We start from the raw sequence: 25,460 nt of genomic DNA on the forward strand, positions 1-25,460 counted from the left end.
AAACATTAAATAAAAAAATGCACAAATATCCATGGGTTATTCTGCTCTCATATAGAGAAGATATGGTCAAGCTGCCCAAAGGATACCCACAAGGAAAACCAAGGGAACAGTAGTTCTTCACTGATTGATCACAAGCCTGTTCCACGTAAATCTCGTTAAGTACTTAAATAAATTACTGGGCCCCTACAACACAAAATGACATACCCTAATTTTTTTTAAAGAAAACAGGAAATTCAGTGCTCATTTCTGGCAAAAGACTTTCATTATACACTCACAAGTGCATTACAATAACAGAAACACTGAGTCAATTACTTTCTAGTATAGTGGCACCTCTTCCGTGGCTAAATACCAAAATAATAACAGCAAACTACTCAACTTGAGGCTGGAACAGGAGATCCATAGAATCGTGTGTGACCTCCAACACTTAGGACTTGTGCGATGACAGGAAGGCCACCATAGCAGAAGGAAAATGCGTCCCTGCACCAGACTAGCAGAACAGCAATACGTCACCCGTTGCCAATGAAGGCTATCAACATACACCAAACAACAAGCAGCAAAATAAGTTTGATAAAAATTAACACACACAGTAATACTTAAATGAGCAAATGAAAATTCAACTATTAAAACTTCAGTATGGGAGCAGCCCACTCATAAAAATGCAAGTTAACCTTCCCAGCAATATCAAGAAGAAATGTAGGTAATTTAAAAGAATAATTACGTAATAACTCCAACAAGATTTTAAAAATCCAGGTATACCTTCACTGGGGCCTCTTCGGGGCTAACAGACACTGTAATTGGGATAAATGCCAAGTGGCAGATGGACAGTTAAACTGTACAATTATAACCCAAAGGGCTCCTCAATGAGTAACAGAATGTGCAGATACAAGCACACATACGTGAGCGCGCATATATATAAAACAAAGATGATGGGACTTACCAAACAAAAGCGCTGGCAGGTCGATAGACACACAAACAATGGTAAGTCCCATCATATATATATATACACACGAGTGCACGCGCGAGACTCATGCATGCATACCTTTAGGTGGAGCGCATACAACTTTAGTTACAGGCCAAAATTTAATAACTTGCCTCACGAAAGTCGATGAGGTCTACAACAAACAGAATTTACCATCAGAGCTATAAAATACACAATAACAACAAACCATGATTTCAGGTACAAGATTAATATTGCAAATACTAGCTTGCCACTTACAGAAAGCTCCAGATTGAGACACACAGCTCAAAAGGGGTCACCAAGAAGTGTAAGGAAACTTGATTCCTGGCTAGCACACACCAGGCAGAATTAACAAACTTAAGTACACTACTTACTACACAGGCTTCATAGACAATTTCAAACAAATGCCAAGGAGGCCAATAGCTTCAGGACTCCATCCAGGCACTAGATAATAGCTCCCAGTTGCTTGTGGCTGCTAAGAAGTTGTTCAATACATATCAACATATTTAGCACACCACAACTGACTGATGCACGTCGTAACCAGGTTGCACGTGACGAGAGCCGTTCCTTGCCTGCTAAACTCACTGGTAGCAATGGTCAATGCTACAGGAAAACGCGGGCCCTCATAGCCCAATGGTCAACGCTGCAGTCACCAAGACACCAGGCACTCAGGCCCGTCCATATCCATGCTCGACACACCACTCACCGCCACACAGCCCCAGAGGGAACACACAACCCAGTAAATATGATACGATGAGGGCCAAAGTCAATGGAACGTGTGCACAAGTGTGCCAGGATTATGCACGGGCATTCTCAGAAACCGCCACGGCTCATCATGCTGGCTTGCACGTAGCTACAAGCTAGGAATAGAGTCAGATCACCCCCCCCCCCCCCCTCTCCCCCTCTACCTCTCTTTCCTTCAGAGTTACTACCTCCATCTCTGTATACAGAGTTTCCAGTTATGACTGTACCTCTACAGCCATTTTCTGGGTCTTAAACAAAACACAGATAATTAAAAGTATCTTTTCATCCTTCTTAAGTGGACTCATTTGAATATGATATATTTAATGAGGTGATATGATGTGGAAATAATTTTCCTTTGTGACAATAAACACAAAAATTACAAATGCCTGACAGACTATACAGGGTGTCCCAGTTATCTTGTCCACCCAAAATATCTCTGGAACAATAACAGCTATTGGAAAACGACTTTCACCGGTATCAATGTAGGGCTGGGGCCCATGAATGTACATATTTGGAAACATTCTAAAACGAAAGCTTATGTGTTTTTTGACACAAACTTATGTTTTTTTTTTTTAATGGACCTCCCTATATTTTTTCTTCAGCAATCCATAGCATGACAAAGCACATACACAATGGCGTTGATTGCATTGCAATATTCCCATTACATCCCGAGATATTGAGACGCGAAGTTGATGCTTGAAACATCCGACATGCACTGCTAGCGCACGTCCTGAGGCTCAGGCATGAACCCCAAGATAGCTGGGACACCCTGTATACCTAATAGGCTACTACCTAAAAACTGAGATAGAGAAAAAATGTGAGCTGACCGAGCAAAATGAGTGACATTTTTCAATTCAGCATTCATTCAATATACATCACATAAAAATCTTGTGCATTCAGAAAAAAGTTTTGAAATGCAGACCATTGTTGACATTCACTGGTAATAAATGTTAAATGTGTGGGAAAAACCTGAACCATTTTGTTCTACATTTAGGAATAAGTGTGCCATTTTGTAATGTACGTATTTTTTAATATTCTTTTCATGCAACAGATTCCTATGCATGACAATGACCACTGACACTTATGAGGAGTGGCAGGAAATGAACTCACCCCTTGGGCATTTGGAGACTGCAAACAACGGTGATTGTGCCAAATATTTAAACTACATCTACATCTATACCCTGCAAATCATTGTGAGATGCATAATAGAGGGTACATCCCATTGTACCAGTCATTACGTACGGTTCCTTCCTGTTCTATTCACTTATGGAATGTGAGAAGAATAATTGCTTGAATGCCCTGTGCAAGCAGTAATTGTTCTCCAGAAAGTGTGCGCTGACATGAAACTTTCTGGCAGATTAAAACTGTGTGCCGGACCGAGACACGAACTCGGGACCTTTGCCTTTTCCGGGCAAGTGCTCTACCAACTGAGCTACCCAAGCACGACTCATGCCCCGTCCTCACAGCTTTAGTTCTGCCAGTACCTTGTCTCCTACCTTCCAAACTTGACAGAAGCTCTCCTGTGGAGACATGGCAGAACTAAAGGTGTGAGGACAGGGCGTGAGTCGTGCTTGCGTAGCTCAGTTGGTAGAGCACTTGCCTGAGTTTGATCTCGCTCCAGCACACAGTTTTAATCTGTCAGGAAGTTTCAGTAATTGTTCTAATCTTATCCTCGCAATCTCTAATATGAGGTATACGTAAGGCGCTGTAGTATATCCCTGAAGTAATCATTTAAAGCTAGTTCTTGAAACGTTTTTAATAGACGTTCTTGGGATAGTTTACTTCCATCTTCAAGAGTCTTCCAGTTCAGTTCCTTCAGTATCTCTGTGACACTTTACCATGGATTAAACAAGCCTGTGATCATTCAGGCTGCCCTTCTCTGTATACGTTCAATATCCCCTGTTAGTCCTATCTGGTATAATATTCTAGAACTGGTCACATAAGTGACTTGTAAGCAGCTTCCCTTATAGACTGATTGCACTTTTCCAGTATTCTACCAATAAACCGAAGTCTACCACCTGCTTTACCCTCGAATGATCTTATGTGATCATTTCATTTCATATTCCTACAAAGTGTTACACCCAAGTATTTGTATCAGTAGGTCAGTTTCAACAATGACTCATTGATATTATAGTCATACAATACTATGTTTTTTTCATTTTGTGAAGTGCAAAATTGTACATTTCCAAACATTTAGAGCAAGTTGCCAATCTCTGCACCACATTGAAAACTTATCAAAAGATGACTATATTTATGCATCTTCTTTCAGATAGTACTCCATTATAGCCTGATTTTACTATTAATATTGTCTGCAAGGTCATTAATATACAACATGAATAGTAAGGGTCCCAACACACTTCCCTGGGCCACACCCAAAGTTACTTCTACATCTGAGGATGACACTCCATAACAAGTTGTGCATTTCCTACCAAAAAGTCCTCAATCCAGTCACTAATTTCACTTGATAGCCTATATGATCATACTTTTGACAATAAGTGTAGCTGCAGTACTGAGTCAAATGCTTTTCAGAAGTCAAGAACTACTGCTTCTACCTGGTTGCCTTGATCCAAAGCTTTTAGTACACCACGTGAGAAAAGAGCAGTTGGGTTTCAAATGATCAATGTTTTTGAAATGCTTGCTGGTTGGCATTGAAGTCATTCTGTTTGAGATACCTCATTATGTTTGAGCTCAGAATATGTTCTAAGATTCAACAACAAATCGATCTCGAGGATACTGGACGGTAGTTTTGTGAATCACTTCTACTACCCTTCCTGTAGATGGGTGTGACCTGTGCCATTTTCCAAGAACTGGGCACAATTTTTTGTTAGAGGGATCTACAATAGATTATAGTTAGAAGACAGGCTAAGTCAGCCACAAATTCATCATAGAATCTGACAGGAACTCTGTCGGGGCCTGGATCTTTGTTCAATTTTTAAAATTTCGGATGTTTCTCGACACCATTGACACTAATACTCATTTCATTCAGCTTCTCAGTGGTGTGAGGATTAAATTGGCCAATTCTCCTGGATTTTCTTTTGTAAAAGAAGTTTGAAAATAGAGTCACGTATTTCAGCTTTTGCTTTGCTACCCTCAATTTCAGTGTCTCATTTGCTAGGAACTGGACAATAACTTCAGTGCCACTAACAGCTCTTACATACACCCAGAATTTCTTTGGATTCTGTGAAGGATCACTTGACAAAATTCTGCTACGGAAGTCATTGAAGGCATCACACATTGCTCTCTTGACAGCCAAATGCATTTTATTCAACATATCTCTATCTATGGCCCTAAGCTTTGTTTTACCACTGTTATGCTGTATCTCTGTTTCTTATGAAGTTTCTTAACAGTGCTGTATACCATGTACGTTCCCTCCCATTACAAGCTGTTCTACTGGGTACATACCTATCCAGTGCATGGTCAACTATTCTTTTACACTTGAGCCAGAGTTCCTCTACATCAGGCTGTTTCAGCCGAGCTCCAGGGAGCCGGTGCGCTCACTGCAGCAGCTTGGAGCCCGCATGGAGGGGGAAAGTGAACTCACTGCCCCTGGCCGCATGCAGCCGCAACTGACACAATAATCCATGTTCAATGACAGCTATGACTAGCTGCAGGAGCCCTGTAATGGGGGATACCTTTCTATTCATTGAGAGGGATGGTCGTCCGCAGTGTCTTGTATGTCTTGAAGTATTTAATTCTGCAAATAGATACAATATACAACGACATTATACACGTCTTCATGCTGCACACTACAATCAGGTAGGAGGCTTTGCACGCAGAGAACTGGTAGGCAGGCTTAAGAGCGACATAAGAGGAGACGTAAGTTTGAAAACAGTTTCGTAATATGGAGGGTATCAAAACATGCAACATAGTTCGTGTTCTGTAATGCGTTTATAATTTTCGGGTGAAGGAGAACGGAGAAAACACTACTGAATCTACAATGTGAGCAAGCTACAGGGTAGCTCACATCATTGCAACGAGTGGCAAGTCGTTTTCGGTGGGACCGCTCGTAAAATCGTGCATGGTAGCAGTTGCAGAATCTTTGCTTCCAAGGGAGGTGCAGGCAATTGAAGGGGTTTTCCTGTCGAAGCAAACAATGTCTCATCGAATCCTGGACATGGCAGCGGATTTAGAGACACATCTCAGGAAAATAGCGGAGGGCTTTGTTGTATTTTCGCTAGCGCTTGACGAAAGCACCGACATATCGGACTGTGCTCAGCTTGCAGTCTTTGTGCGTGGTGTCGATGTGGAGCTGCAAGTAACTGAAGAGCTCTTGGATGTGGTACCACTCGATTACACTGCAACAGAATGTGACATTTTTGAAGCTGTTTGTGAATCAGTGGACAATATGAATTTGTCATGGGATAAGCTCCAATCTGTAGTGACAGACGGTGCACCACAAATGATTGGGCGTCACCAAGGTTTTGCTTCTCGTTTGAAAAATAAACTCAGGGACGATTTTGGGAAAGACATTTTTACTCTTCATTTTATTCACCAAGAGGCACTGTGTGCTGAAACAGTAGAGCTAGGTGACTTAATGAAAGATGTCGTGAAATGTGTGAATTTTGTGCAGCGTCACGGTATGAATCATCACCAATTCAAAGGATTCCTGAAAGATATGGAAGCGGAGTATGGGGATATACCTTACCACAGTACAGTTTGTTAGCTGACTGTGGGAAAAGTTCTTGATGTTTTCTTTGCCATTCATGAGGAAATATCCCATTTTATTGAAATGAAAGGGGAAGGAATGCATTGTCTGAAAGATATAAAATGGATATCGGACCTGGTGTTCCTACCTGACATAACTATGCACCTGAATAATTTAAATCTGTCATTGCAGGGCAAAGGGCAGCTAATCGTTGACATGCACGACCAGATCAAAGCATTCATGGAAAAGTTACGTTTATTTGAGAGGCAGATGAGTAATGGGCACTTAACATTCTTCAGTCATCTTGCTTCTTTCAAACTATCTGAAGGTACTACTTTCGGCGATTACCAAGCAAAGTTAAAGCACCTCATCACGTCATTTTAAACACGATTCCGAAACCTCACGAGTTTGGAAATGGGACTTAGGGTGTTCAGCACTCCTTTTTCAGTATCACCCAATGACGTCTCATCGTCACTTCAGTTGGAGATTATTGATTTGCAAAAATCAACTTTGTTGAAAGAGAGGTACAACAACACATTGGATTTGTCACGGTGGTATCGTACATTACAGCAAAAAACATTTCCCAAGCTTCACAACAAAACCACTCAGATCATGTGCATGTTTGGATCTACATATTGTTGTGAACAGCTTTTCTCAGCAATGAAAAGAGTAAAAAGTAAGAAACGATCGTTTCTTCAGGATGCAACAATGAAGGCCATCCTCCGCATTAATGTTGCAAACACTTTGACGCCATTTCCGATCTTCTAATGAAAAGAAAATGTCAAACTACAGACACCGAATAAATTTAGTATGCAATTTCTTGTAAAACAGTTGTTTCTTATTTATTTCCTGAACATCGCATTTCCTGGTGTAGCATGTCACCACGTCTTAGCAGCTAAGAGTATGAGGTTGTCGATCTTGTAAGACACAGCTGGCACATCAAAACACTTGCCTTGCCGCCTGGCCTCAGCCAGCCATCCCATGTGCCAGCCCACTAGAATGGTCACACCGAGCAACACGGCTCCCTGGGGCACGAGCGCTCCGCGGCTCACAACGGAGCCAACGAGCTGGAACAGCTTGCTCTACTTGCTCCTACCGTGTGCTGAAAGTTTCAAGTTCCTCGGTGAGACATGACACTATTGATTTTTTGCCTAGTTTACTGAACATATAAATCTTTCTGCTTGTTTTAGTTGTCCTTTGTACTTTAGTCATCATTGCTACCACAGCCACGTCATGGTATTGATACCAGCTTTGATGTTTACATTCTCAAAGAGGTCAGGTTTATTTGTTGTCATTAGGCCCAATATATTTCATCATGAGTGTTTCCTATCTGTTCTAGGTAGCTTCACAGGATGTCTTATCACACTCAGCACTAACAAAACTGTATACTTCCTAATTAATTGATGGATGATTAGAGTCTCCACATATGATTACAGTGTGAGTGGGGAACTTACATACAAGTGAACTGAGGTTTCCTCTTAAAGTTTTTGGTTACATCAGGAGACGAGTCGGGTGGGCCATAGAAGGATCCAATTACATTTTATGCCCACCCTTGATACTGAGTCTTCCCTGAACAATCTCACATGCAGCTTCAATTTCTATCTCGGTGGATTTGAGTTTCTTGTCTACTGCAACAAATACACCACCGCCATTTCCCATTTTCCTTTCCTTTTGATATACACTTAAATTTTCCCCAAAAATCTCACTGCTATTAATTTCAGGTTTCAACCAGCTTTCTGTACCTATTACGTGAGCTTCACTGCTTTTCATGAACACTTCAAACTTGGGAATGCTTCGGCAGTTTACTATTAGGATTTTAATACTCTCACATGTGGGAGGCATCTCCTTCAATGTGCTATTATCACTCATGCCATTTCATAGTAAAATGACATGTTGGGGGTACTATAGAAATTGAGAAACTGCGACTACTTTGCATTTGTAAAACTGGAAAAATTGGTCTTATCCGACAAATTTATTACCTATAGACAATAAAAGTATTGCACAAAATTTATGTATTTCTGTATGGGGAGGGGGAGAACAACTGACTAGTCACAGTTCCTACTGTACAGCTTAAGGAAATGTAAAATACTTAAGTTGCAACTAATTTTAAAACTATTTAATAACCACAATGAATTATCCAGTTAGCTGTTTCTCCATATCTGTCTGTTTAGCTCCTCTGGTGAAGGAATGATACGATAGAGCAAGCTGGAATCCTCCGTCTGTTCTCGTTACCCCCGTACTAATCTACCTCTATATGATTACTCTGCAATTCACAATTAAGTGCCTGGCAAAGGGATTATCGAACCACCTTCAAGATATTTCTCTACCATTCCACTCTCAAACAGAGCACAGCAAAAAGAAAAACTTAAATCTTCCCACGAGATCTCTGACTTTCTTATTTTATTATGGTGACTATTTCTCCCTGTATCATTGAACACGAACAAAATATTTTCACACTCTGAGGAGAAAATTGCCAATTGAAATTTCATGAGAAGATCCTGCCATATCAAAAAACTTTCAATGCCTGCCATCCCAATCCACATATCATATATATCCATGGCAAACTTTCCCCTATTTCATGATAATACAAAACGAGCTGCCCTCCATTGAACTTTTTCGAAATCCTCCATCAATCTTACCTGATGCGCATCCCACACTGCACAGCAATACTACAGGAGGCAATGGAAATGCATAGTGTAGGCTGTTTCTTTAGCAGACTTGTTGCATTTTCTAAGTGTTCTGCCAATAAACTGCGGTCTTTGGTTTGCTTCCCCCCCCCCCCCCCCCCCCCCCCAACACTATCTGTGTGGCCATTCCAAATTAAGTTATTCATAATTGTAATCCCTAAGTAGTTAGTTAAATTTACAGTTGTTAGATTTGTGTGATGTACCATGTGACCAAAGTTTAGCACATTTATTTTAGCACTTGTCAATGACTTCAAACTTTTCATTAATTAGGGTCAATTGCCACTTTTTCAGCAAAAAGGTATCTTGTCTAAATCATTTTGCAACTGGTTTTGATCACCTGATGACTTTACTAGGTGGTAAATGATGCTATCATCTGCAAACAGTCTCTTAAAGCTGCTCAGATTGTCTAACTCTTTTATGTAGATCAGGAATAGTAGCCAGCCAATAACACTTTCTTAGAGATTGTCAGATATCACTTACGTTTTACTCAATGACTTTCTGTCAGTTACTGAAAACTGTGACCTTTCTGATAGGAATCACAAAACTGACACAATAATCAATAGGCATGCAAGTTGAGAAGAACTTGCTTGTGAGAAAGTGTGTCCAAAGCCTCCTGGAATTCTAGAAATATGGATCAATCTGACGTCCTGTGTCATGAGAATAAAGAGATGGTTGCATTTCACAAGAATGATATTTTCTGAATCTGTGCTGGCTATTTGTCAATAAATTGTTTTCTTCAAGGTAATGCTTAATCTTCAAACACAGTATATGTTAAAAAATCCTACTGCAAATTTACGTTAGTGATGTGGATCTGTAATTCAGTGGACTTCTCCTATTTCCTTTCCCGTGTACTGGTGCGACCTGTGCAGCTTTCCAGTCTTCAGTTACAGATCTTCCGACAAGCCAGCTATTGTATATGTTGCTAAGCATGGAGCTATTGTATCAGCATACTCTGAAAGTCACCTAACTAGCATACAGTCTGGACCAGGGGCCTTGCGCTTATTAAGTGATTTAAGCTGCTTCACTATACTGAGGATTTTTACTTCTAAGTTGTTCATGTTGACAATTTTGGAATATTTACTTCATCTTCTTTGGTGAAGGAATTTCAGAAAACAGTATTTTGTATCTCTGCTTTAGTGGCACTGACTTCAGTAATATCACCATTGTTATCTCATAGTGAACACACTGCTCTGTATTGCCACTGGCTTACTTCACACAGAACCAGAATCTTTTTGGCTTTTCTGTCAGATTTCAAGACAGAGTTTTATTGTGGAAACTATTAAAAGCATCTTGCATTGACGATCACACAAAATTTAGAGCTTCCGCAAAACTTGGCCAATTTAGGAGATTTGACATTCTTTCCTATTTGGCATGCTTCTTTTGTTACTTCTGCAACAGTGTTGTAACATGTTTTAAGTACCATGTGGGACTCATAATCTCTCTTATTAATTCATTCGGTATGTATATCTCATTGATACTATTGCTTTGAATTCAAACTGTAACTAGTCTACACTTATATTGTTAGTCTGGAAGTATTGCAGACTGTCTCTTAGGAAGGCATCATGTGAATTTTTATCTGCATTTTTATGGAGATATATTTTGCATTATTTTTGGTGGGTTTGGAAGTTACAATGTTCAGTCTTGCTACAACAACCTTGTGGTCACTAATTTCTATATCCATCATGATATTCCATATTTGCTCCGTGCTATTTGTTGCTAAGAGATGAAGTAAGTTTTCTTAACCACATACAATTTGAGCGGGCTCCTGAACTAAATGTTCAAAATAACTTTAGGAGAAAGCTTTCAGTATGATTTAAATGAGACCTAAGTTTTCTTTGAACTTATCAGCAACCGTATTCTCTGAACTGCGTGAACAGTAAAAGGATCTAGTTATTAAAAAAGGTGAAGACCCAATTATCACTGGCAAGGTGGTGATGCTCATATGGGGGCAAACCATTAAGAACAACAAACTACTAAAATTTCATGATATGGAATTTGAGGTTGTCAGGATGACATGTCAGGGGACAATGTTCAAGGGGGGTTCTTTCGCTCCATGACAATGCCGCAGCTCACTGTGCACAGGACACAACAAACATGCTGCTTCTTCGGCCAATCAACTTTTACCTCATCCTCGTATTCTCATGATGCAGCACTGACTACTTCTTTTTTGCCTCATATGAAGAAATCATTGCATGGTAGGCACTTCCACAACTGCAGCAAGACAGTTTTAGAGTGGAATGTCTCCTAAACAGTAAACCCATTGGGAAAAATGGGTTGCAATGAAGGGTGAAAATGTAAAGAAGCACCATCTCCATCACCTGGCTTCACAATTGAATCTTTATCTTATTATTATTATCATCATTATCATTATTTTGCTTTTTCTTCCAAAGTGATAAAACTTTATGGCTACCATCAGATTTTGCAACAAAAGGAAAATTTGTGCAAGATTAGGATCTGAATCTGGATCTTCTGCTTATCACAAACTGCAATGGCAGAGCATCTCTAAATCACATGTCTAATATATTCTCCAGAGCATTTTGCAGAACAGAAAAGTGTTTGCAGAGTTTGTCCCACACATCCTCAGTCCCCCCCTCCCCCCCAAAAAAAAAAAAAAAAAAAAAAAAAAAAAAAACCTGATGACTCGTGCACGCCTGCCACGACTCGAGTGAAACAAAACACAGACAATTCATTTCTGGATAAAATCATCATGTGCAATGAGACTTTATGTAATCGATACAAACATACTGCAAAACAACAAAGTGTAAAATTTCACAAGAAGCATCAATGGAATGACAACATAACCAACAGTCAAGCCCACATGGCACATGAATTGATCATCTTCTCAAAAAGGACTTTTCTGACCGTTTCACATTGTCTTATGAACATTCTCTGTGTTATACCCAAATGGGGGAAGACTATCGAACAGCTGGAGCATCAAAACCACCGTATCAACTGTTCTCTATTTTTCATTAATCCAGTCTCAAAACTTTTTGGACTGAAGGGGTTAGAAATAATAGTGTATCAAATATTGAACCATACAGAATTATGATTTCTCCATGAACAGGATAAGTCTTCGTTGTCTACATTCTTCGAATTGTGGAACACCATTTTCTTTTTCTCACGTGTAGCATTAAAAATTTGTATCAAATTTATATAATCAATCCACACTTCAACAGCAAGTAATATGAATGTAACTTCTTTCACAAAATACCAGTCCTGTGAGCTGAATGACTGACTAACTATTACTGTTCTGTTCAATCTTCATTCCAACTGTGATATATTACGTACCTCTCAGCAGAATCACAACTATATATGGGGCGGGGGGGGGGGGGGGGGGGGGGGGGGGGGGGGGGGGGGGGGGGAGCTTAAGAGATTCACAGTGGAGTTTTGATGTTGCACTGCTCACAGGCTGAATTAAATGCCAACTATGTCCCCCTACATTTTGGGGAAAAATCCATTATACATTCTGAGAATGTGTAAGTACAGACCAACTAATCTTAACCTTTCCAATGCATAGAAACAATGGATTAAAGTATTGTGTGTAGAACTCAGTATTTACGTTAAAATTATTTTAATTACTTACAGCAGAATACTACTGCATGAGAATGTGTAAGTACAGACCAACTAATCTTAACCTTTCCAATGCATAGAAACAATGGATTAAAGTATTGTGTGTAGAACTCAGTATTTACGTTAAAATTATTTTAATTACTTACAGCAGAATACTACTGCATGAAATATAAATGCAGAAGATGTTTATCAGCTCTACAGGAAGGATCAAATTGATACAATTTTAATTAATTTACTCTTTGTTGCGATTATTTCTGCATGGGTAATGGAAACAAGGACTAAATGCTGAAAAAAGACGATTTTAAATCGATGAAATCATTGTGAATGCCGACATATAAATAAAAGTTAGTGCTCCCCGCAGTGTTACTTACTATTTCACAATAACAATTGTAGCATCTAAGTAAATAAAGAGTTAAGTGCCAAAAAAATGAATTAGAGATATACAACAAAATGTTTAAAGCACTGATACAAAAGTAGTATGAAAGTTGGGGAACACTAGACAGTCACAAAAATTGTACAGGTTTCTTGTCTTGTGTTGATGTTGTGGTCTTCAATACAGATACTTATTTGATACATCTCTCCATGCTACTCCATCCTGTGCAAGCTGCTTTATCTCAGAGTACCTACTGCAACCTACATCCTTCTGAATCTGCTTAGTGTATTCACGCTGCCCTCCAGTACTAAATTGGTGATCCCTTGATGACTCAGAAAATGTCCTACCAATCAATCCCTCCTCCTAATCAAGTTGTGCCACAAATTCCTCTTCTCCGCAATTCTATTCAGTACCTCCTCATTAGTTACACGATCTACCCATCTAATCTCCAGCATTCTTCTGTAGCACCACATTTTGAAAGCTTCTATGCTCGTCTTGTCTAAACTATTTATCATCCATGTTTCTTTCACTGCCACACATGGCTACACTCCATACAAATACTTTTGGAAAAGACTTCAGACTTTTTCTTGTCATACATGTGTTTTACTCTAAATAGGTACGTTTCAAAACAAAATGATACAAAATAGAGAGAGAGAGAGAGAGAGAGAGAGAGAGAGAGAGGGAGGGAGGTAACAGTCTGTAAACAATGGTTTTAACATAAACGATACAAATATCATCATAATGTAGTGTTTCCAGCTGCACCTGTTGAAGATCAGAAGGCTTCACATTCCTATTTAGGAAGTAAAGTTCCTTGAAATCTTCAGTTGCATTAAGAGTGAACCGAATTTTCTATACCCCTAGCCATTCAGCCTGATTCTCTGTGCTTCTGAAATTTGTCACTAGTGAAATTCATATGCTTTGGAGCAGCTGACTTAAAAGTCATAAAAATTTCTTTTTTACATAACAGTCACTATGAATGTTGTTAAGATGATGCAAACTATGTCTTTTGGAAGTTCGCACACAATTGGCCTCTTTTTATCTCTCAGTGTGAGCAAAATGATTGTCACAAGGCAAAAAAAGTTAGTAATTTTACCAAAAACATGTGGTCTGCTTCCAAAAAGTAACCCTTTGTTGTTAGGTAAACCCACAGAAACACCATCATCCTATTTTTGTTCTGCCCAGTTGCCACTTCACATTACGAGTTTCTTTTTACAGATGTAAAGACTTTGTGCCGACAGGAACCAATTTCATTTCTACCTCCGTCACATAAGGCCTCACACCAGAGAAATGTGACCAGTTTGATCATCACCAACATGAAAGCAAAAATTGTAATTTGAGAGCTGCCGTAAGTACTAAATTTTATGGTGTTCTGAGGAAGGAAGAGAAATCACTTTTGTGTAAATCAATTGCAGCCTTACAAACTTCCAAGTTCGACCCTCGACTTTTGATTATGACAGCTTTCATGGAACTCATAGTTTTCTTTGCTTTGCAGTGGTGCAATTCTAATTGCAGTTTAATGTCTTTATTATTGGGACCACATCTCAATTTGACTTTAACACTCAGGAGACCATGGCAAAGAATAGCTCTGGCAGCAACATTGTGTTAAAAAGGCTGCACCCAAGTATAGTTGGGCCATGATTTTTCTGGACATTCGAGCTACCTATCGCTAAAAAACTGGACTCTTTTTGCATGAAAACAATGTACGGGCATCTCCCTAACTGCCCCTTGACTGGTGCTGCCTTCTGCTGTCAATTTCCAGAATTATTTTGAAAGAAACGGTGAATAGAGCAGCTACTGTCATGAATAGCTGAGCCAATATGATCGCATTGACACAATTTCGTGCATTGTTTAGTGAGCAAGAAATTAATGCAAGCTCAACAGGAAGTAATTGCTCAAAAACTCACCTTGTACATTTGTCTTGGGATGATAATGGTATTTTCTGTCATCATTATTTTAAAATTTGTAATCTATCAAAGAACTAAAGTAAATAAATCTTTAAGTTTGGCACTTTTTTAGAATGCATTATTCATGAAGATACACAAATTACTTATGTGTCAGTAACACTTAAAAAAAACTGCTTAAGTGGCCAGTTTCCTAGGCCCAATTTCTTCTAAGTAGCGATCTCCAAAGTGTTATGATCACAATTAGAACATGTGCCACTTGAAAATTGGTTACATTTTAGACTGCGAAATTTTTTTTAAAGACTTTAGCATAGAAGCAGTATGTGATTTTAGTATCTGTATGTTGCTTTTGAATATTTTTGAATAAATGAAAAACAGACTGGTCTCCTTTGTCACCTGATTTTTACCTGGATTACTGCTTTCTTGCCTTGGTATGGTGTTAATATGCTCAACCAGCTTTTCATCTTCTTTTTTATATTTCCTGAGCTATTTCCTTGCCTTTCTTCATAGACAAACTCACCATTCTTCTTCAATTGTGTTCACATACAAAATCTTCTTTTTGCCAAGCTGAGAACCTTGCAAAATACAACTCCCTTATCACCAGGCAATGCATAGCATATTTACCTTCACCTCTCTTCCTCCATTTCAGTGCAGTTTTCATTTCCTTTCTGAAATAATATATATTATTTACCTATAATATATTATACTCGTGTCCAGAAGAAACATAACACCTTGAATGACTACTGACTGAACGTTCATATTCACAGGACAACATAAGTATGTTCTGCAGAAATGATTAGCATTTGAACCATGTCAGTCCACAGGTTCAATGTCAACATCGATATCGCAGTGCACTACCACCCACTGGTAAAATGTGCCTGCAACCCTCATTGTCACTAATAGGAAAGGTAATGGATTCGTGCGACTTGAGCAGACATGCAGATGCCTTGCAGACGTATGCGTGAACAGTACTGTCAAATCAGCAAGTTTGTAAGAGAGTGCATTATTGGTATGAGAGAATGTGATGCATCCCTATGAAAAATCACTGCTCGTGCGGGATGAAGTATTTTGGCAGTGCACCAAGTATGTGCAGAACAGTTCACAGAAGGCTGCAAAACACTATGAGATGAGTCAGGTCGCTCCACAGTGTTGTACACCGCACACTACCATGGGTGACAGTCTGTTGCTGTTTATTATGGCACCAGTTACGTGCGTGCTGTCCACTTTTCCGTCTACCTATGACGAACAAGCAAAAACATGCTAGATGGTAATGGAGTATGGAATGTCATCACTGGGGATAGGAACAGCATCAGACAGTGTTTTAGGATAAATCCAGGTTCCATTTGTTTGGAAATAATGGCCACATTTTGGTTCGCCGCAGGCAGGGAGAGCAGCATCACAGTAACTGCATTCACACAAGACATACAGCGACAACTCAATGCCTTATGCTGTTGGGTGGTGGGGTGCTATCAGGTTCAAACACAAATCACAGGTGGCGTGTGTCCACAGCACTGACCAGTGTGACGTATGTAAATGACACCCAGCGACCCATTCTGCACAACACTCCAGACACCATTTTTCAGCAAGACAGTGCACAAACTTGTGTTGCTGCATGAACACATGCCTTTTCAGTGTCACAGGATGTCAGCTTTTCGCCCTGGCCCACCAGATCACCAGACTTGTCCGCAATCGAAAATTTGTGGGATACGGTGAAACAATGGGTGCAATGTTTGTGATCCAATGCCAATCATCACAGGTACCACGTGATCAGCATAGGTGGCTATACAACAAGACGCCATTCGTGGTGCCTTATACAAGGCGATGCAGTCATGCATGGAACAAGTTATCAGGGCCCATGGACAACCCTGTGTCTACTAAACAACAAAACACAAACTAAACTGAGGTGACTGAAATGCTAATCATTTCTGGATAACATACTAATGTACATGTTCTGTGAACATGAACATCCTATCTCTAATCATTCAAGGTGTTCTGTTTTTTTCTGAATGTGAGTGTACTTAAGCAAATGCAATATTGATGTAAACAAACCATATAGCTACTTCAGTTGTCATCTCTTCTCACAAATATGTGGCAAGATAGTAACAGAGAATGGAACACTGTTTCCTGCTGTTCTGGTTCTTGTATCAGAATATAAATATATTAAAGGCTGCACAATTACACCAATAACTCAAATTCAATTTTTTTTTTTTTTGAACTTGACCCATTATTTACTTACATGCCACAATTTAGTACCACATAAACAAAGAGAGCCATCACAAAGGAAACCTCATTATTTTTTGTTGGTAGAACATTGTTGTTAGGGTATCAAAAATATTCATCTACACCTACGACGAGGAGGATGTACTCCACACATGCTTCAAGCAGAATACTCAAGTAGGCAAAATGTAACAACTGCCAACAATGAATTCAACAGATATCATTATTACATTTTCCAACGTAAGATTTTAATCTTTCTATTTTTATACATATGGAAATGTTTACATACAAATTACATAGCAACATGAAATGCAAGGAAATAGTTAGCAAAATTAATGAACTGGAGGGATTATTTTTACAGAGAGAACATAGTTGCCGACTGCTGTTCAGTCAACTTGCCATAAATTTACTGTCACATTCTTTCAACAGTTTTAAATTAAATTCATGAGAAACAAATCTACAAGATTCATAAACCACAAATACATTTACACTGTCAATGTAAATGTGCATTCAAATTATTTATGTACACTAACATCAACTTGTCGAAGAATGCATTGTACGCAGTAATTCTCTATACATCCAGTGTTTCAAGGTCTTGTAAAAAATTACTACTATCTACAATGCACAAGTTTCTGATTTACGTATATTTTGGGAAAGCTTTGAGGTAACATTTTAGAATGTGTCAAAACAAAAAGGGTGCCAACAGCTATAAATAAACAATAAAATCAAAAATAGTTAATAAGTTGATTAGTACTGTTTCAGTAAGACATAAGCTTTCCAAAACAAAGTCACAAGTTTTTTTCATACAAATATGAAAAAAAGCACAATTCTGAAATGACAAGAACAGTTGGTTGAACAAAATCATGGTAATTCAGATCGGCATCTCTCGTTAGCTACAATCAAATAACTGAAATACTGCACAAACTAATAACACAAAGAAACGAGAATGCTCAACGACTAGATAACTGACAGGCAAGAACCCCCTTACACTCCACAATGTGTACGGCAGGCACCCAAATTATAGATACATCACCCTGATTTCTGTTTTGCCAATTTAACTGGCAATTCTCGCAATACAAGTAGCAAATCAAATTTTTTATTTCTTAATTATGAGCTTTGTCGATCAAAGGTATATAACCATCACACAACAGCAAGAATAAACCTGTCATTCGTAAAATATATTTTATGTATTACAGTAAAATCCCTGCAAACTCATGGCAAAAACGACTATATTTATATCCTAGCAGTAGGACACTAAAATGTGCTTGGATGTTCAGTACTGCACATTTTAAGGTACACTACTGTTAGCACCATTTATACCAAACAATGAGGTGATTTCGGTTACCTGAAATTCCCAGAAATTTGATACCTGTTATATGATGACAATGGAGATTACAACTTCTTTATCAGAAAAATTGACAAAGTGACTGAGATTACAGATGCACAAGGGACATGACAGATACGGACACTGTGAAATTCTCCTACGATGTAATACATTATCTACAGCTTAGATTTACACTTCCATCACAAACTATAAATTCACTACAGAGGTAATAACAGAAACAATAAAAGCTGTTTACAGAGCATACACACACGTACACACACACACAGGTATTCAATAAATTATACAAAAGAAATAAATATACAATTTGTAGTGGCTACAAGACCTTTTAAACACTAATGTTTGAAAAGATAATACAATATACTCCTTTCAGTTAATTCACAGAACAAAAAAGGAAAAACCTTAATAAATACAAATGAGCATAAACTCTTAAATGAATTCCCTTTTTCTTCTATCCCCACCCACCCACTCTCACTCTGTCTCTCTCGAAACACACACACACACACACACACACACACACACACACACACACACTTCAGACAGAGAAAGAGAATCAAATCAAATCAGCCATCCTAAAAACACATCCTCTAAAAACGAATGACAATGCCAGAAAGTTTGCCACGTGCATGTTCATACAAAAACTAGTCATAACTGTTCAAACAAAATAAATAAGCTGTGTAAATACTGGCAAAGAACACAATGACTGGAATCCCAATACTCCATCTGTGCACCAAGAGCCATTTCCATTATACAGTAATTCTACAGTGTCAGAACAAGAGAATACACTGCAGATGGCCACAACCATTTTAGTGAAAAATGCTCCATTATTTAAAAACATGCATTACGGATAATAAAATCTATATGTCACACCTGACAAATTACTGAGAAATATTTTTTTTCTTAAAGTACCCCTAAACATTCTTACTAAGATCTTTGTATTTAACAGCCTCAATTCACTTGCTTAAAAGCTTCCTTCAAATTTTGTACATTCTTAGAAAACCCGCTACACACATACCCGAAACAGAAAATGGCATTAAGCTTCTTAAGCAGAAATGCCATTTCATTCAGACACCAGCTGAAAATCTCACTTTCAGGTACAGCATTCCTCAATGAACTACATCACGTTAAATCGTTTCAGATACAATCCACTATTCAGAAATGTCACCTAGACAGACTGTATAAATTACATCCACCAGAATATTGCTGGCAATCACCGGAGACCCTGCGGAAACACGAGCCGGGGTCTACCGGCCAGCGAGATCCCAGGGAGCGGGCGGCCATCACGTCTTCCAATTGTTAATGTGCGAGCGAGAGGGCGAAGGTGAAGGTGGAGGAATCATATCGAGAAGATACTGACGTTGGAGGTCAACTGCCTGACGCTGCAGTTCTACTAAATTGGCGGCAGCAGTCGCGACCGGTCCTTTGCTGCCAGCAACAGCGAGCTGGTACGGATAGAGCATCGGGTTGAAAGCGGAAAGCACGTGTGCAGGTAATGGCTGATGTGGAGGGAGGCCACGGAGCAGCTGCTGATGTAAGGCTGCAGCAACGTGATGAGCTGACGTAGCTCCAAACTTGCCGGCAGCTGCAGCTGCAGTTTCAGCCGCTAGCTTGGCCAACGGGTGTTCCCGTGCCGGAGGTGTCGGCGGTGGGGGAGGAGGGGGAGTCGGAGCGTGCTGACGAGTAGGCGTTGCAGGTTTCGGTGCTGCGGGAGGCGGAGGAGGAGGTGCTGCTGCCACGGCTGCCACTGCCGCCACAGCTGCCGCGGCAGCCACAGGCTCGGGAGACGCCCCGCCTGCCTGAGCCAGACGTTGCTCTATTTCCTGCTCTTGCTGCAGTGCTTTCACAAATGCCGTCTTCAAGCGGTTTGTATGTTCCGCTTTAAGAGCCTTTTTCACATTCGTTGTTACGCACTGCTCACATATGACTTTTGGTTCTTTGCCTGAAAATAAGAGAGACAGATCAGATGATGAAACTACTTTTCTCTTTGAGCCTACAACAGATGAAAAAAAAGTAAAAGGAAAAAAGAAAACAACATCAAAGGATAGCACTTACAAACTGGTTCTTAGTAACTGGAGACTCTTTACTTTAATTACTTTAATAACTGTTCCATATTTCAGTAATTGCTGTATCTCATATAGGCTCTAATGTCTACAGCAACACACACTGATGAGCCAAAACAGGAAGACCAATGCCAACTGCAGGAACTAATGTCGCCAAGTGGCACTGCATGTATGGAACATGGTAGGGAAATTATATAAGCGGAGTAGAGATGAACGGGAAAGCATTCTAACAAATGTACAGTCTGCAAAAGGAGAAATCCACTGACACAAGTGACTCTGATAAATGACAGACTGTTATGGCGCAACACCTGCGGACGACCATCACGAAAACTACAAAGCTGGTTGGCTGTCCACGTAGCACTGTTGTGAGAACTTATGGAAAGTGGCTGAAGGGCAGTGAATCTGTGGGTAGACAATAAGATGTCGAATGTCCACGTCTCATCACAGAACACGGAAATCGGAGGCTAACCCCAACTATCAAGGAGGGTAGGTAGCGATCTGTGGCAGATAGCTTAAGAGAACAAAGCTGGTGCAGGCACAAGTATTTTGGAGTACATCATTCAGTGCACATTGCTGGAGGTGGGGCTCAGCTATGAATGACCCGTACATATTCCAATGTTGACCTGACGATGCTGTCAATTACAAATGCATTGCACATGAATCCATCGAGATTGGATTCTGGATCAAGGGAAACATGTCACTTGGTTGGACAGATCACATTTACTGTTATACAATTCTGATGGTCATGCCCAAATACATCGGGATGAGGACAAAAAGCTGCTCGTGACATGCACTGTGTCATGGTCAATGAGTGGTCTGGGGGAGGTGGGGCATCATTATCCTCAGTAGCTCAGTACGGGCTTTTGTTAAAGCTCCGAGAACATACCTTCACCGAAGAGTCAAGCAGTATATTGCTCCCTCCTAGGTATATCTCGCAAAGAGACCATGAGGATAAAATCAGAGAGATTAGAGCCCACACAGAAGCATACCGACAATCCTTCTTTCCACGTACAATACGAGACTGGAATAGAAGGGAGAACCGTAGAGGTACTCAGGGTACCCTCCGCCACACACCATCAGGTGGCTTGTGGAGTATGGATGTAGATGTATCCTATGGCTGGTGTTCACCTGGACTCCCAAAGGACCTGTGGTGGTAATCGAAGGCATAATCAGTAGTGTACTATGTGAACATTACTGCAGACCACTCATATCCTCTCATGCTCAACATCTTCCCAAATAGCAATAACATTTTCCTGTAAGATAACTGTCATTGTCATAAGGCTAGAATAGTGTTATGAAGTTTTGAAGAGCATGACAGTGAACTCATGCTGATTTCTTGGCCACATAATTCATCTCAACTGAACCAACAGAACTCAATTGGGATTCTGTGCCCACAAACCACTGGACCTTGATTTATGGAAACTGCTTCACCTGTGTGTGGATGTCTGGTAACACACACCTCTGAAAACTTATCAAGGTCTTGTAGAATCTATGGCATGCAGAATCGCTGCTGTAGTGCCACAGGTCGACTCTTAACGTTTTGGCTCATCAATGTATGTGAAGCACTTAAGGATTCTATTGAAGTATTTATAAGGCAGATAATGTAAATAAAGTATAATTACTGTAACATAAAAATACATACAACTTGTCACATAGGCTATTTGACAAAATTTTCACTTTAACTTGTTGAAGGGAAGATACAGTGAGAAAGGGAAACTATTTTTGTTTGTCTGTAACATCAAATGCTTCTAAAAAAAAAAAAAAAAGATACATGTTTGATGTAATTATTACTACTTTGAACGTGACAAGACCAAAGCGATTTTTTTTTGTTCTGCAGTCCATGTTGAGTGTTCCACTGTCTTATGCCCCATCAGTGCTAAGGATGAAATGGAGGCAGTTTTGAATGTGGTGTGGGCAGTAACTGTAAAAAATGAAGGTACTGTCGATGTACAGCATGTCTGATAGTTCTGTTAAAAACGTCTGTTCGTATCACAAAGTGAACATTCCAGTATCATCCAGGCCACGCAAGTGATTAAATTTGAAAAACAGCAGCTTATTCCAAAACTAAGAAAGAACATTCACAGATTATATTTTTCAATCATAAATATAAACTTGTTTTACTAAACAGTAACAGGAGACACCATACATATAAAAACAACAATATTATAATACTGTTATATTCCAACCTGGATTTTCCATAGTTGAACAACAATATTATTGCTATTATATTGATCTTTCCACTGTAATGAAGTTTAAAGTCAAAATAAAAACTTATAACCACCCAACAAATTTCAATAAAGTAATGATATTGAGTACAATTACGTCATTGCCAAACGGGTAAGGCACTTTTTCCATCACCCGGATCTCCTGGAGAGCCTGCTCACCGAGATACATGGGACAAGGGGGCAATGGTTGCCATTGCAATTGCTTAGACGGAAGCACCACTCTATCAAAGGTGAGAAAAAGAGTGTGTGTGGGCACTAAGGTCTCCCGATGGACACCAATGGCACCCAGATCAGAGTGGTATGTTTGAATTTCTGCCTCAGTCAGGCCATTGAGCAGCCTAGTGGAAATAACCCCACGGGAAGAATTCAGAGTTCTATGGGCCTTGACATGAACAGGATAGTCATGGAGAAGCAAAACAGGAAGCAGTTGTTGTGCTTGAGAATCAGTGGGAAACTGCCACTGCGTAAATGAGAGCAGGATTTCACAGGGCCAGCAATTGATCTCACCGTCTCTCTGAATAAGAAATGGATTTACTGTTGCACAGGACTGACTGTCTTCAGTACGTGAAACCACGAGGAACCGTGGTGCAGTTGGGAGCGTCTTTGAATTGGGAGCTTCATTCTGTTTAATTTTGGTAGATGTGGACCGCGAAGATGATGATTGATTCATTGTGAGAAATTCCCCCACGATTGCCCGCATCTCCAATGGCGCGCTCCTTTCAACTGTCCCTCCCTCCCCAGAAGGGGCTCATCCACCTTAGGTTATTGTTCACTCTTCAGGTCACACCTCCCGAACACCTGACAGAGGGACCAATTGGCAATTTGAGTAAATAGCAGCTCAGGTAGTACCCCTTCCTGGGCCTGGACTGTACCAAGGGGTATATGCAGATCCTATCTGTCAACCCGGGGCTGGGAATTGTGTGTTACCCAATCACCTTTTACGCGTCAGATGTGTGGACCGGCCTTCAGGACAGCACAGGGAGGAAGAAGAAAAAGAGGAGCCTCAAACACTACAGCTGAGGAAGGATAGGAGAAAGTGAATGGAGAAAGGAAAAAAGGAAAGAAAAACAGCGGTGAGACTGTTCTTATGTCAGCTACTGAAAATGTGGAACACATTCTCAAAAAACCGCACATGTTCTCCGAGCGATGGGAAAAGGAATAGCAAGAGGATAGACATGCAGCACGGAAGAGAAAAGATGCTGCAAAAGCTGGGGCCCCATGGTATCCAAGCACAAACCTACCAAAGTGCGGCAAGTCCCCACAGGGAGGGGGGGGGGGGGGGGGGCCTTACAGAGATGGTGGACACATTGTTTCATACAAGAGTCTATGCGTTACCAGCTGTTACAATGTTGACACAACAGTATTGTAAAAGCTGGTGTTATTGAAGCTCGTATACTGAAATCTTGATTTTGAGGGCTAAGGCAATGCAACACAGAACAAAAGGGTGGAAACATTCTGAACTAGTTCTCCATGACTCGAAGAAAAACTGTGTTCTCAGGAAAATGGATGACCCAATAAAATTGCCACAATTGCTGTTTTCAAACAATAGAAGTATTATTGCTGCTAATTCAAAGTCACTTTTCTAGGGTCCTGAAGCAAAATAAATATCTTTCACTGACGCATGAAGCTCTAACAGTCCATCACCAGCCAGCAAGTAGGACATAAGTAATTATTTGCTAACAAATAATGAAAAAGTTGATGGTCACATGAAACTGCATTCCCAAACCTTTTTGTGCCCAACACAGTTTACAAATTTCGCCTTAATTTGCAAAGTGGCCAATATCATAAGTTCAACAAAAGTTGGATGGAGAAATATTTTAGTATGAACTTCCAAAGAGGACACTGCCTTCTGAAAGTACTGCGCATTTTTTACTAAGACAAAATCAGGTAAAGGTAGTGATCTAAATGGTGGAACCCTGGTAACTTCCAAGTTTTCGAAGTGGAACCTTCTGAATATTTCAACATCCATGTAAGCAACACTTACCTTAAGGCTTCCATAATCACGATGAACAAAACAAAAGATATAAAACACATGCAACATCCACTAGGAACCCTGGAAGTGGTACATAATTTTTTGGGTCACCAAAGTGTAGGACAATATTAAATATGCCCTTGAACCATTAACCGAAGTTGTGAGTCAATCTGTCGTCAACTTCAGCACCAAGATGCAGATTTTGCAGAGTTAATGAACATTGTCAGGGTTCTCAAAAACGAACTGCTGACAATGAGAAAAATGTTGATGACACTTTCAACCAGCTTTTTGTAGATGCCAAAGAATTAGCTTTATGTAATTGGGGTTGAAATCGAGAAACCAAGCATTTCTACCAAGAAAGTACATTGTACAAATCAGGATATTGGTTCTTGACACATTGTGAACTTTGTATCCCATAACTTTGCATCTCAAATGCAACTTCAATTTCTATCTTGGTGGATTTGAGTTACATTACTACTGCGACAAATACACAACCTCCATTTCCAATTACTGAACCTTTGTTACGCACACCACTTTTCCCAAAAAATCTCACTGCAATCAATTTCAGGTTTGAACCAGTTTTCTGTACCTAGTATTATGTGAGCTTCACTGCTTTTCAGGAGCACTGCGAGCTCTGGCACTTTGTTCCAAATGCTTTGGCAGTTTACTACTACGATTCTGATGCCGTCGTCTGCGGGGAGCAGAAATTCCTTTTGGATCTTACACTTGCACTTTGGGTCTCCTACAGCTGTCGTTATTTGGACTG

General features: G+C 39.9%; 1 protein-coding gene across 6 annotated transcripts in view; it reads right to left on the reverse strand.

Annotated features, from left to right (window-relative positions):
* Positions 1-17,315: 17,315 nt before the first annotated feature.
* Positions 17,316-25,460, reverse strand: part of LOC126272259 (transcriptional repressor p66-alpha-like) — an 87,860-nt gene continuing 79,715 nt past the window's right edge. For all 6 annotated transcript variants that reach the window (XM_049974989.1, XM_049974985.1, XM_049974990.1 and 3 more), the window contains one exon: positions 17,316-20,376. In XM_049974989.1, the coding sequence (XP_049830946.1) occupies positions 19,718-20,376 (659 nt within the window). In that variant the 3' untranslated portion in view covers positions 17,316-19,717. The remainder of the gene's footprint in view (positions 20,377-25,460) is intronic.

Source organism: Schistocerca gregaria, chromosome 5 (genome assembly GCF_023897955.1).
Source record: "Schistocerca gregaria isolate iqSchGreg1 chromosome 5, iqSchGreg1.2, whole genome shotgun sequence".
Classification (NCBI taxonomy): domain Eukaryota; kingdom Metazoa; phylum Arthropoda; class Insecta; order Orthoptera; family Acrididae; genus Schistocerca; species Schistocerca gregaria.